The 14877-nt window shown below is 41.0% G+C and overlaps 1 protein-coding gene across 1 annotated transcript in view; it reads right to left on the bottom strand.

Annotated features, from left to right (window-relative positions):
• LOC144828037 (uncharacterized) overlaps positions 1–13270 on the bottom strand; it is a 112745-nt gene extending 99475 nt beyond the window's left edge. The window contains exon 1 of the mRNA XM_078686174.1: positions 13171–13270. Within this exon, the coding sequence (XP_078542300.1) occupies positions 13171–13270 (100 nt within the window). The remainder of the gene's footprint in view (positions 1–13170) is intronic.
• Positions 13271–14877: the final 1607 nt, after the last annotated feature.

Below are 14877 nucleotides of genomic sequence, written 5' to 3'. Positions count from 1 at the left end.
CACTATCATACATCTTGTTTTATTCCTATTTACTTTTGCTCACTGTTTTCTTAACACTTTCCCTCAGGATTGTTCTTTTAGTCCGGTTCTATCCCTACCTCTTATTCCACATCCTTTACTATTTTTCTTCTTATTTTGAACATTCACTCACATTCTCTAAGAAACTCTTGTTTATTATTCTTCTACTCTCTTTTTTTTCTTTCACTCCTTATCTATTTTGTTTTTCACAATTATACCCTCTTCCATCTTTTCTTTGGTAAATAGATGTATTAAACAGTATCTCTGTGTTAGTCCCTCTAGCTGTCTTTCTTTTAACATTACTCTCTGTTTCCTTCCCTTATACTCACTCTTCCTTTTTTTAAAACATTTTTTTTTATTTCGCTTCCGGTTCCGGTACCGGCGCGCGAACCGGGAAGCGAATCAAAAGAAATAGAGGTTGCCAGAGTGCTAAACATTCTAGCAATTTTTTATAAAGGGGAGGTAGTTCTGAAAATAACTTTTTTTTTTTATTATTTTTGTTGTTTTATATTTTTTTTATTATTTTTCTGAACATTTTTTTACTTTTTTTGTATTTTTTGAACGATTTAAAAAAAAATTTTTTTTTGAGGGGAACAACGAAAAACAGGCATTAGAAAGGGCTCAACAGGAGCAAAAAAAAATATATATTTTTATGGGGCGTTTTGAGCACTTGTGGTTTTCAAATGCTCTGTTTATCAAATTGATACTCATATTTGCACATGAGAGTAGGTCACCACAATAAAGGCACACTATCTTCATGTGCACAAAATTCTGTTGGATGTTTGGGACCGTTTCCCTCGCCTCTGGTCCCGACAGAGTTACCTGTGCCGATGTACTGGCCACAGGAGTTGGTGGGTTGTCTTGGAGGTGACGCATCTCTGCAACGCTGTAATTCAGTGGATGCCACCTCTGCATATGACGGTGCATAGTATAGTTACCATAACTATACTTTTTGTCTGTACCGCTAGATAAAACATCTTTACAAATGAGGCATGTCACATGTCGGGCATTCACTTTTTTTTGGCCTCGAGGAAAAGAATAAAACTGCCAAATAAAACTGTCTTTGTGGTGGGATTTCTGGGGCTCTTCACGTAAGAACTGCCTCCTCTCTACTTCCTCTTCCTCTTCTTCTTCCTCTTCCTCCTCTGGGTTGGGATGGAACTGTGGAGGTGGTCCTTCCTTCCTAGGTGGTTGTGGTGGTGGTGGGGGTCCACCAGCTGCAGCTACTACAGATGCCATTATTTTAATAAGCAAAAACAGGTCTTCCTCTCACAAAGATGAAAGTCAGAGTGAGGAAAGAAGGTGGGGGCTTTCATCATTTGGGAAAAAAAAATGTTCTAAACCAATGAAAAGTGTTATTTTTAGGTCACATGACCTAGCCTTACATCATTAGCAAACCAAAAGTGAAATGAACCAATAGAAAGTCTTATTAACAAGTCACATGACCTGTTACGCTTACGTTACGCGCTCCGCGCCGCGCCCCGGATCGCTTCCGGGGCGCTGCGCTTCACGCCTCGGTTCGCGCTCCGGAGCACTTCTGGGTGCGCTAACGCGGCGCATCATAAGACGCATTACGTGAGAACGCCATACGTCGCGATTACGCGACGCGTCACGATGTTGTTTTCTAACGCGGCAGTTGCACAAACGGAACGTTTACCGGTTCGCGGACCGGGTCGCGGCACCAAATTGAGTTAACGGGAAGCTACCCGGTTCGCGGACCGGGAGCGAAACAAAAAAAAATAATAAAAAAATACATAAACAAAGTGTATTAAAAACATATAAAATATATTTTTCGAATTAAAGAAGAATACATTTTAAAGCTTTTGATATTTGCTATTAAAAAACCATTGAAATTCACTGAAAAAACCATAGGTTATAGACCATATATAGTTAGGAATTAGCATTTACAAAACCTTATTTTACTCACACAAAACCATTGAAATTCGCATATATAGTTAGTTGTACTAACTATATATCGCGCACCCGCAATCAACTGCTGATCATGTCACATATTACATCATTCATGACATGGTCAGTGACATCACTGATGACATCACTGATGACATCTCAAATGACATCACTGATGACATCTCAAATGACATCACTGATGACATCACTGATGACATTACTGAGCACATCACTGATGACATCATTCATGTGATAATACGATGAACCTCTTCAGACTCTAACATAACCTTAGATACACTCAGTGTAAACAGACACTCACAGACTGTCACTCATCCATGGAGTTACTCACACACCTAGTCAGTCATGCAAAGAATCAATCACACCTCCATTTCCTCAACTATACAGTTATACACACCTTACTTATTCAAACATATACTAACACATATTTACTCTCTTATACAATCCCTGATACAAGTTCACAATGATCCATACAGCCACTCACACATTCACTGACTCTTATGCACAGTTATTTATATATGTCAACTCTCACATGTACTGTGTTTTACATATGTACTTATTTTGACATGTAGCACTGAGATATCCATTCACTCACCAATACACTCATGCACACAGTCAACCGCCCATACAGCTGTTTCCACATGCACTTTTGAACCCATACATCTAGTGAATCAACTGTTCACACATTTATGCACAGAGTCATACACCTCCCAGCCACCCACACACACACTCAGTCTCCCATACAAATACTTGGGCAACCAATCAATAACCCATATAGGTTCTCATATAGCTAATGATCAACACATGCAGCAGATTACAGAACAACAGACACAATGATGCACAAATTAAGACAGTTTAGTCACTAACCCATGCACTCAGTGAGACACATTTAATCACTCACTCATACAGTCAGTCATGCACCTACTAAATCCTTCATCCAGACACTTATAAATCCACTCATTATTCAATTTGTAAGACATATTTTAACTTTACAGAATTATACAGTCACTGGATGTAGTCATCAGTGATGTCATCAGTGATGTCATTTGAGATGTCATCAGTGATGTCACTGACCATGTCATGAATGATGTAATATGTGACATGATCAGCAGTGGATTGCGGGTGCGCGATATATAGTTAGTACAACTAACTATATATGCGAATTTCAATGGTTTTGTGTGAGTAAAATAAGGTTTTGTAAATGCTAATTCCTAACTATATATGGTCTATAACCTATGGTTTTTTCAGTGAATATATATATATATATATATATATATATATATATATATAGATCCAAACACACGATCTTGAACCTCCAGCCAGTGGCGAACAAAGACCAGCGAATCCAAAAGTAAGGCAAGATGATTTATTGCACCAGTTTCAGAACGGCAAACGGCAAACCGCCTTTCGGGCGGATGCCCTTGATCACAATAAAATTTAAATGCAAATGCCTTATTCTTATATGCTGTGAGGTACACCATGTGACTAATAAACATAAAAGATACTTCAGAAGTGAACATGATACCATGTAAGAAAAGCAATCCCATATTCCTATAGAGAAATAATATAAATAAATATATAATTTGATACCACTATTTGAACACATTTGTTTCTAATTATATACCTTCCAACAGATAATGTATATAACTGCATGAATGCCTTAAATGACTACGGGTAATAACAGACTTAATACAAACAGTACTTGATAAATCAAAAACACACAGTATGAATATATAGCAGCAAAAAATTGATGTGCAAACTATCGCATAGCAGTATAAATACAATAATTCCTGTGAACTATTACTTCCATGAATGGAATGTGCAAAATATCGCAATGTAAACAGGTTGATTCACACAACGTAAGTCTTATGAAATCAAGTGCTGAACAAATTGGAAATTGATAATCAATTGATTGTAACTGCTGGGGACATCTATAATAGATGGCAGCCCCAAGTTTCCATAGAGCCTGGACAACCCTGTAATTGAATAATTAAATAGAAATAGTGGCAATCATAATAAATAAATATGGAAAACACACAAGGTATACCATAGGAAAGTCAAAAAATACCTATACAGCCGGTTTTAATAAACCAAAACTGTATTACCCCATTGTGAAAAAGAAAAAATATATATAATTTTTCTTAAAGAATAAGATAAATGTGATAATTCATGAAAATACATAATGTCACAAAATACAGATAATGTGGGTAAGGGAGGCTCAAAAAACAGGGAATAATATATGTAGAGAATCTGCCCTAAGCTATTCTTCAAATGACGCTATCCCCTCATCTTCTATAGAGCCCTATAGAAAATGGTAAAGGTCCTCCGTAGTATTGAGTCCATTAGGGACCTTGCTATCCAATTCTATATATATATATATATATACACAGCCAATCCTTTATTATTCGTTGTCGCAATGGCTTTAGGATTAATAAAGATATTTTTATTGAAGGTAAAAGGATAGAGGCTACTAAAAAATTCTCCTATCTGGGTATCTTTTTTCCCAGAATGATTCCTGGGTGCAAGCAGTGGCTGCAAAAAAATTAGCCCTCTTACTCTCTACATCTGCACTTATTATCTTCGCCAGGAAACTCGGCAAGCGACCACCAGAAGAATTAATCAAAGTATATAAGGCTAAATGTGTTTCTGCTGCACTTTATGGGGGTGGAATTTGGGGGTTTGCTGATCTTTCCCCTTTACAGCTGAAAACTCCTTCTTAAAATACATTTTAGCTGTACCAAAAAGTACTTCAGTGAAAGGCAAATATTTCTAGTTCCTTTTTTAAAGAGATCTGGATTACGACAATGTCGCCCGGCACTGTTACTTTTACAGTTACTAGGCAATGAAAACTGTGTTCTAAGAATTTTATCCTTTCTGAAAAACGTGCTTTACCAAAGGAAACTTCTGGTCACTTGAATGCTCATTTTGCACAGTAATGGTGGTCAAATTTTAGGATTCACACTGTAATCTTTTAATCTCATCATGTATAATGTTATTATTATGGCTTTTTATGAAATTGTCTTGCATGAATTACTTGTATGCTTTTATGATTGCTTCAACAATCGAATAAAGCTTTTCTTGAATTGAATTGAATTGAATTGAATACACAGCCAATCACACACACACACACACACACACACACGCACACACCAGCCCACACCCGCATATACACACAGCCACCATGTGCAGTCATTGCTGCATGCAGTGCAAAGAATAAATGGGCAGTGAATGGTAAATAATAATTTGTCCCAAAGGTTCCAGATTGGCATTGTCTTATATTGTGTTGTACTGTAGCATTGATTTAGCACTCTAAATCCCAGATGCTGCCCTGGAGGATTCCACAGTTCATTAACACCTAGACCTCTGAGCGAATTATGCCGCGGTGCTGGTGACTTATTGAGTGGGGGGTTCTGATGGCCCCCGGCCATTGTGGCATGGAAGGGGTTAAGAGTGAGTGGTTGCAACAGGGCGTTGTTTGTGGTTAGGTCAATATTGGGGATGTTGTGTGAGGTCTGTGAGGTTTAAGGATGTGCTCTATTTAGAGCACAGGTGTGTTGAAGAAAATGGAGTAGGGCATGCTCTATAATTCATATTTAGGAGGTAAGTACTATTGTGGATAGCACTATGTTTTTTATGTTTCCGGAATTTGAGATGGATGCAAGTTTTTAGCATTTTAGCAGAGAGTGGGTTCTATATCACAGCTGTTTGAACTGAGAGATTTTGCCACATCAGAAGTTTTTGAAGGGATCAAAACAGATAGGGCCAGATTGCATTGTAGAGCTGTCGTTAGTTGGTATCTCCAGAGCTTGTGCTGAAAGAAAAGAGGCGCAGCTCCGTGATTGTCATGAAGCATAATACACATTTCTTTGAAAGTGATTCACCTAACTACAAGTAACCAGTATAGACACTGACAGAATGCAAGCGAAACTCACAAGTGAATACTAGATTATGCAGTAGTCTAACAAGAGCATTCTATAGTTTCTGTATTTTCTGAATAACCTCGAAAAAGTCTTTAGAGTATACACTGTTTTATCAAGAAGTAGTCTAATTTGAGTGTCATTGGTATATCTGAAGAAAGTGAAGCTGAATGAAGTGATAGCCTCTCGAAGTGGGATGAAATAGGGGTGCTGTCATTAAGGAAGGAAGCATTTCAATGAATGGCACTGCCTTGTATCCCTATGAAGTCATGTCCTCACAGCAGGGTAAGATGTGGACCACCTCAAAGTTATAATTACACCACTTCAATATACAGCACTTTTGATGTTAATCACCTTTGCAATTGAAGCAATTCCATGCTCCACCAAAGCTGAATTCTATTTTGATATTGAAGAAAAATAGAAGTTGATCATTTTGCATAATGAGCTCTTTGAATAGAGTATTATTGCAAATTGGTAGATATAAAGAACTGTTAGTACCATATTTTATAAGATGAATTTAATAATGCCAGACTATGAGGTATTTTCTTATCCTTCAAATGACTCTTTCATGGGTAGGGACTGTTAGTCTACTGAATACCATAGATTTAAAGTTCGTTCCCAGAGTTCCCATAAAACAGAGGATTCTTTGCAGTTACCAAGTTTTTCAGTTTTGAGTAGCAGGCTGGGCACAAAGCATACATGTGACAAAGTGACAAAGTGTGGTACAAATAAAATTCACTTCAACGTTTTGCAAAATATAAAATGATTGTCATATCTTTATGATGGTTCAGTTACTTTAAGTCCCTAAGCTTGATGATAGTCCCAACCTGTAGCAACACACCAAGAGATTCTTTAATCTGTTTAGCCAGTGCCAGGTTCTTACATCGGTTTACTCAGTACCAAAAGTGGAGGTGTGCATACACTGCCATGCCACTGTTCCTCACCTAGGTATTTACTTTGATCTATAAGGTTTACAAAAGGGAGCTTGCCATTGTGATGGTTTTACAAATGTTAGAGGGAGAGGAAAGAGAGTCTGTGAATCAGAATAAAGAGGCAGATTCCCAAATCTAGCTCCTGACGCTCTTCTAAATCAAACTTGAAAGTAGAATCTGCAGCATTTTAAATAAAATAGATAGGGTAGAAGAAAAGCAGCACCAAGAATCAAATAACATATTCCAACTGATTGCTTAGCACATCTTGGCTAAATTATGCACCATTTACCAAGGCACAAGGGAGCACAGAGACCCTAGCTTTTGCAGAGACTATGAAATAGCTTCCCTGCACATTTTTGACAGTTGCATGCCTCTAGAATGCAATAGAGACCTCTAAGCTTTAATGAACTATTCAATGACATATGATAGAAGGGTCCTGCTGTCCCTTTCACAGAGCAGCAATAAGAGATGTTGGGGTGATGCACTCTGCAGTGTTGTTTTTGCTTTCATGCTGTGTTTCACAAAGATCACCATCCGATAGGAAAAACAAGTCAGAAGAATATACATTTCTGTTTCTATACAGCCAGAATTGAAGACAATATTTGAAATCAGTGTAATTCAGTACCTTCTCAGGTGTGAGTGTATTGTACTAGAAACAATAATGGAAGATAAATACTGAACAAAATACCGTCACAGTGTTTTGGACAAACAGATGATGAGTACTGCATTCTGAGTATTATCCTGTGCAGTTGAAAGATAAGTCTACTACACAACACTTGAAGCTTACATATGTAGCATGCCGTTATAACTGCAATCAGGGATTTAAGTTGAAAATGGCTCCCTATAAGGCTCTATATTTATGCGCTTAAATATATTAGTTAAAGGACGTATTGATTTCTCAATAATGGCTCAAAAAATTGATAAGGTTTTCACATTTTGTAATGTTAGGCTGGCTTATAACACGCATGCTTTACCCTACATGGGGTCTCTCAGCACTATTGCAGCTCTAAAGGTTCTATAGGCCCAAAGTGAAAAAGAAAATCAGAGACTAGAAGAGCCAGGTCTTAAGAGTTTTTTTGAACTGTTTAAAATCCATACATGGACGTAGATGCAGTGGAAGCAGATTCCAGTGCATGATACATGTGAAAATAAACACCCACATACCTGGTGGTGAACATACACACAGGTTGTAAATGGAGTTTCCCACTGGATCTAAGACACCAATGGTGGTATCCCATTGCAGTTTACCCTGCAGATAAGGAGGCCCATTTCTGTATAGGTCTTCATGGGCCAAACAAAGGAGTTAAAACACAGCATGCTTTTTATGGAAAACCAATGAAGGGTTCTGAGAATGGGTTATGAGGGTGAGCTAGGCGGAAGATGACCAATTAGTCGTGCCACAGTATTTTGAGCCACCTGGAGATTGGAAATAGTCCTTCCTTCATGGCAACCATTAGCACGTTACCATAGTCTAGATGGCTGATAATGACGGCCTAGTATAGGGGATTTCCTTGTCTACAGTTATAGCTTCTGGAAAACCTTTTAGAGAAGGCAAATTACTCCACACCAGGAGCCTGCGATGGCATTCACATATTCCATCATGGAAAGGTTTTCATTTACCAAGATTCCCAGGTTTCTTACAGTTGTTCTTGGGGAGGGAACTAGGCCCAAACCCTGAGGCCACCAGTCAGCCGAACACAAAATGGGCTTTTCCAAAGAGTACAATCTTTGTTTTGCTTGCGTTTAGTTGGAGATAGTTGGACTGCATCCAAGAGGTAATCTTATCCATAAAGTCACCGAATCTATATTTGGTAGAGTCAGGATTATGTCCCATTGGAATGGCAGGTTAGATGTCATGTGCATCGGAGATTACCTCTAAACCAAATGATTTTATTACTCTCTGAAGACCCTTGTGGCACCCCCCCTGTCCAAGACTAGAGTTCGAGAGCAGAAATACTCCAACTGTACCGCATGGGTGCGCTCATTCAGGAAATTCTTAAGCCATTTCCGGGCCTTCGCACCGACACCTATCTCCTTCAGTCTTGGAATTAAGATCAAGTGGGAGATGATGTTGAATGCTGCATAGAGATCTAATAACACTATCATCGCTGAGTGCCCCTTTATCTAAGGAAAGTTTTTGTTGTCTTGGACTTAGTGCTTTTCCAATGTTTCACATTTTACTTCATCTTGCATTCCATAAAAGACATTACTTTTTCAAATATAGTGTGGGTAAGTAATTGTTTTCATGCAACATATGACTTTTGTATAGTCTATACTATGAAATGAGCCACCTGAGTGAGTTGAGGTTGTGAGTTGTTCATGAGGGGGCAAGATTGAGAGCTCTGAAGTTTAGACAAAACCCAGTGCGAGTTACTCACAGTGCCTTTCAGTGGATCATAGAGGTGTGCAAAGCAACAGCTGCTCCTCCCCTATGATGGAAGACAATCACCATCCGCCGCTGAGTGGCAGGCAGCAGATAGAAATGGGAAAAATAAAATGATAGTAAAACCATTTTATAATAATTTTATTTTTCTATCCGCTAAAGACAGCCAAGTCTAGGGAGGGGCCATAATGATACCAGGGGGAGGAGTAGTGCACATTGTAAGTGCGCATGACGGTTTGGCCGGTTGTCCAAACCATCATGCACACTCTGATCTCTTTCCACCCAAGCTGTGTTGAACAGCTGGGTGGAGTAGAGGCACAAGCTCCTTGGACATGTACCAGTGTCAAACAAACCTGCTCAGATGAACCACGGTGCTGCTCTGATGAGATCAACATATTGATTGGTGTCTAGGAGCCTGCAGTGTGCAAGCCGGGCGCAGAGGAATCTGTATATGGTGGCCAATAGAGCAGCAGCAGGTAAGCGCTTTAAAAAATATATATTATACGGGAGACTGGTTTTTGTTTTTAACAAAGTAAAAAACAAAAGTCCAACACTGACTGATGAGTGAACTTTATGTTACTATTTCAGTTGTATCCACACTAGAGAGAAGAGCTACAGTCCATCAGGTGCACACAGACATGGGAGAAGGAAATAAAATGGGTGCTTACAAAGCAGTAGTAAAACATCAACGAATCCTACAAACTCAATTTTCCTTAAACTGTTGACTGTTTTGTTTACCAATTCATATACTCAGTAAAAAACACGTCCCTCAGTAAACAGAATATTATTCCTAAAACAATGATTCATGAAAGACTTCCTATAAACAATAAGCATACACAAGGGCACATTCAAACAGGAAAAGTTCTGACATTTATTTTAGGGAACAGCAGCAATAAAAGAAGGGAGAAGGCTGTGGGTTCAGAGTGTTTATTGAACTCTAGAATGTCAATGACTTTTTTGGTCTTTAAAGGAAATTCTGTGAGTAATAGCAATAAAGCAAGTATTGTATAATACTAGCCTAAAAGCCATCTATCACTTCACCAAGCTAGACACTCTTTTTAACTAGGTAAGCAATGGGAAGCACATTGTAGGTCAACATCTGCTGCTCCTATAGGGAGCCATTTTTAGAGAAGCATGGGAAAATTACCATTTAGGAATTTCAGTGTGCTTTATAGAATTTGATTGCTAAATGTGAGGGTTTGCTATGGAAAAATAACCAATCCATACGCTTATTCTGGGACATATAATGGCTTCCTAGATGTAACCATTGCTTTCATAATGTAGTCTCAACTAGCTTTTGGACTTGTTGTGAAAATGTAATTGACTTTGTTTTGGGATAATGTTGACTAACTGTAACTCTTAGATTCAGGACTGAATTAAAATGTATTTGTAATTATTTTAGAATGATCTGTTACCTACTGACTGTAGGTGTTTAGAAGAGCATCTATTGTGTTTTGTGTTCTACCCCTGCATCTGCCCTCCCTGACCCTCAAGATATATTGGAATGGATGCCTATATTTCAGCCTGACCTCTCCTGAGAGATCATGTCGTTGTCTCTGCAAGTAATCCTCCACAGGAAAGTTAGTGGCCTTGCCATCCCTCCTTGCATCAGGAACATTGGTAGTGACTTAGTGGTTCCACAAGAAGTTTTGCCTAACTTCACACAGTCACATGGCTTAGGTGGCCATCTTGGGTGTTGTTGTATAAGGGTGCACCCAAAACCTACAAAGGCACTTTGTATTAACTTGGAAGTCCCTACCTTCTTCAAGTTGTGTGGGAGGGTGTTGCAGTGTCAGTGGATGGCCACGTGTAGTACTGGACTTACTTCAAAACTGTACGTTACTACAAAAGTGCAGCTTGTGAATACTGAAAAATAATAAACTTGCTCAAAAGTGTGGGTTATCTTTGTGAATCAGGACTCATTGGTTGCCAGGTTTTGCAACAGGTGTGGGAACAGGATCTTACCATAATTCTCTCATCGCATGATATCGTATCTCTGGATTGCTGGTTCCAGATTCCTTTTGGTTTCTGTGTGAATACCTTTACCCTGTTTCTTGCAGGGACAACCGTTTCAGATGACATGTGGATAAAATTCAAGAGAAACAGGTTACACATTTACTCAATGACAATACTGTTTCTTTGGAATGCAGCTTGTCAAAGGGTGCCCTACTCATTTTGTCAGCTTCCCAGGGCTCTGGCAGCAAGAAGGACAAGACAAGTAGGCAAGAAATTTAAAAGTGCCCGAACAGAAAATATTTATTTCGAACTACTCATAAATCTAACAGAGACTATTCACACAGGATTGTGAAATAACATTCCGAAGTGTGCCACTGAGCTGCATATGGTGGAACTGGATAAGGTGGAGAGTCGTAGAAAAAAGTTTAATTTATAACTGAAGTCGTGTTTCACATTTTCAGGATAATTAGTGTTTTTAGAAGATTCCTTTGTCAGTATATATACATTCTTCTTTTAGCTCTCTATTTAACTTAACAGTGTGGTCCAACCAACTTCAGGTGTTATCCCTATCCAAGAAAAGCATTAAGGTTGTTTTTCAACAAGATAGAACTGAACATCCGGTGGGTATTGAGAAGTTGAAGCCAACAGTAGCGCTTTACATGTCTCTTGAGCTGGAGGAAGGAACCCAAAACTATTTACCTCATGTTACCAGCTCTCAGCACCATTTCATCTTATCCAGGTATAGACTTGGAATTGTGCACTATTTGGTTGCTTTCCCTATCATGAGGTCCTGCCCCTCATAAGAGACCCCTTGTACATGAGACGTTATTAGTAAACAAATCACATTGCACTTTATGCTGTATTGCAAATTCTACTCTCAGTTTAGGCGTTACTATTGGAAACCATTGTTTGTTGCACAGAATACTAAAACTCATAAAGAAGCTCTCAAGTTCTTGCTTGCACTGAATAACCATCTGGCATGTTTTAATGTAGTGTTAAAAAAGGGGGAGGGTCAAAGGGCTTTTTCAAGAGGTCCAGCCTACTAGCCTCATCAAAGTTATATGATTGATTGATTCTTGGAGAGAGGGTCCGGCTTTCGTACTGCTTAGTGGCCAGTCCCCAGCTGAGTAGCCTCTTTGGATTGGGCCTTGTGCTTGACAACTGGGATCATTTTGTTTCCAGATGAGTGTGACCTTGCAAAGTCATTGGTTGTCTAATCTCTGTCCTTGATTTTTCTGTAGGATCTTGTTAAGTGTACACATGATAAATTTGACTGAATGTTAGAACCTCTACTGAAAGAAGGCTTAACAATTATTCTTTAAATGTTGTTAGATTAGGTGTATCTATGTTCTGCCTGAAGTGAAAGTCCTTTGGGAGACGCCTTGCCGTTTGTGCTGAAAGACGCTGTGGAGAGTTCTATTTGGCTGCTGCTTTTCTGTTTCCACAACCTCAGAACCTCGCGGTACCCGCTGCGCAGGTCCCGCATCGCTGATCTTACTGGGGCATTGAACATTGTACCGAGGCTACAACACCTGGCGACTAAGGGCATAGAGTAGAGCAGCAGGGCTGCGAGCGCCAGGACAGGGACTCCATTTCCCAGGAGTCCCAGCGTGCCCATCACCTGCACCTGGACGCTCTCCCTGTTTGCCCCGCCCCCCGTCCACCGAGTGAAAAGTGCTTGCCTGCTCTTGCATTGCTGGGAGACGCCTTACCGTTTGCGCTGAAAGTCGCTGTGGAGAGTTCCATTTGGCTGCTGCTTTTCCGTTTCCACAACTTCAGAACCTCGCGGTACCTGCTGCGCGGGTCCCGCATCGCTGATCTTGCTGGGGCATTGAACATTGTACCGAGGCCACAACACCAGGCGACTAAGGGCATAGAGTAGAGCAGCAGGGCTGCGAGCGCCAGGACAGGGACTCCATTTCCCAGGAGTCCCTGCGTGCTCATCACCTGCACCTGGACGCTCTCCCTGTTTGCCCCGCCCCCCGACCGCCGAGTGAAAAGTGCTTGCCTGCTCTTGCATTGCTGGGAGACGCCTTACCGTTTGTGCTGAAAGACGCTGTGGAGAGTTCCATTTGGCTGCTGCTTTTCCGTTTCCACAACCTCAGAACCTCGCGGTACCCGCTGCGCGGGTCCCGCATCGCTGATCTTGCTGGGGCATTGAACATTGTACCGAGGCTACAACACCAGGCGACTAAGGGCATAGAGTAGAGCAGCAGGGCTGCGAGCGCCAGGACAGGGACTCCATTTCCCAGGAGTCCCTGTGTGCTCATCACCTGCACCTGGACGCTCTCCCTGTTTGCCCGCCCCCCAGCCACCTCCTTCCGTTATTAGGAACTGCTGCACCCCGCTGCACGGGAGCGCGCGGGAGAAGCCCGGGAGAAGCCAGGGACAAGGGCGGGACAGTCTGAGACAGTCCGAGACTGGCAGAGACTGGACTGGGCCAAGAACGCTGCCCAAAATATTAGCCGTGAGTTGTCGTTGTTGCTATTAGTTATTATTGTGGAACCCTTGGAGTATTGCTCTCTAACATTAGCGCGACACATTGTCCCATTTTCTCTTTTGCTTACTATCTAGTGTGTCACTTGGGGAAAAGGTCACCTACTGTGTTTGTGTAGCATGTCAAAGTCAAAAACCCCCTTAGCAGTAAACACCCTCGTCAACTATCTCGTTCAGGTGGTTGCCAAAATTAACAATGATAGAAGATCTTCACTGGGCTTGAGCTCATCCCCTTCATTGTCTATGGTAGAAAATATGCTTGTCGAAACACCCGAGCCAGATGATAGCAATGAGGTTTTCTTGCAGGATCAGCACGATAATAATACATTAACACAGTTAATAGTGGCCTTAGCAGAGTCGGACACAGAGAATACACATGAAGAAGAGTTAGGGTTATTAGAGGACGAGCCCGCGGCACCGGTTCCAGCTCCTAGAGGTGCTAGAGGGGGGGACAAGGGCCTCCCCAAACGTGGTGGGTTACGCTCAAGCAAGAAAAGACTAGATACCCCACCCCCCAATAGGGAAGTAGATGAAAGGGGTCTAAATGGGGGAAAAATACTCCTGGATGATGACCAGCTCAAGAAATGAGTAAATATCCTAGATACTAAGATTAAGACCATTACAAAACCTCTCCTGGCAAAAATTGACCATCTTACAGAGGAGGTGCATAGATTAGGGGGGCTCTTACAGAAGACATTAGAAGAGGTGGCAAATACCCCCACTCAAGTAGCATCTAGAGTAGAAACCGAAAAGGTCCCAACAGTTTCCTGCCTGGGGTAAACTGAGAATGTATCTCCCCTCCCAACAGTGACTACTCATTCGGGGGGAGGGGGTCAGGATCTAGAAAATAGGGTACCCCCAGGATCAGGCCAAAGGGACAAGAATGGAGATTTCAGGGCAGAGAAGGGCCCAGTAGAGCTAATTGTGGAGGCCTCCCCTTTAGTGTTGGTTTTGGCCAATGTCCCTTATTTGAAACCTGGGCAAATAGAAAATACACCCTCCCTAATGAGTAAGGCCCTGCACTGGCTATCTCAAAACATGGCATTCTCACCCGGGGGTATGCATGAGTTGGCAGAAGAGATAGTGAAGGCAAGGAGAGTGGAATGGATTGGGGGTGGCCATAAAAAATTCAGGGGGGACTGCGTGGTGCTGCACTTTACAGATCTGGTAGTTCTGCCAAACATTCTGTCAAATATATATCCTCCCCAACGCCGAACCGCTGAGATCATCCCTTTAACATTAGATTTTT

The sequence above is a fragment of the Lissotriton helveticus genome, chromosome 4_1, assembly GCF_964261635.1.
Source record: "Lissotriton helveticus chromosome 4_1, aLisHel1.1, whole genome shotgun sequence".
Taxonomy (NCBI): Eukaryota; Metazoa; Chordata; class Amphibia; order Caudata; family Salamandridae; genus Lissotriton; species Lissotriton helveticus.
Note: the sequence above shows the minus strand (reverse complement) of the source record. Positions and strands in the feature narration are given on the sequence as shown.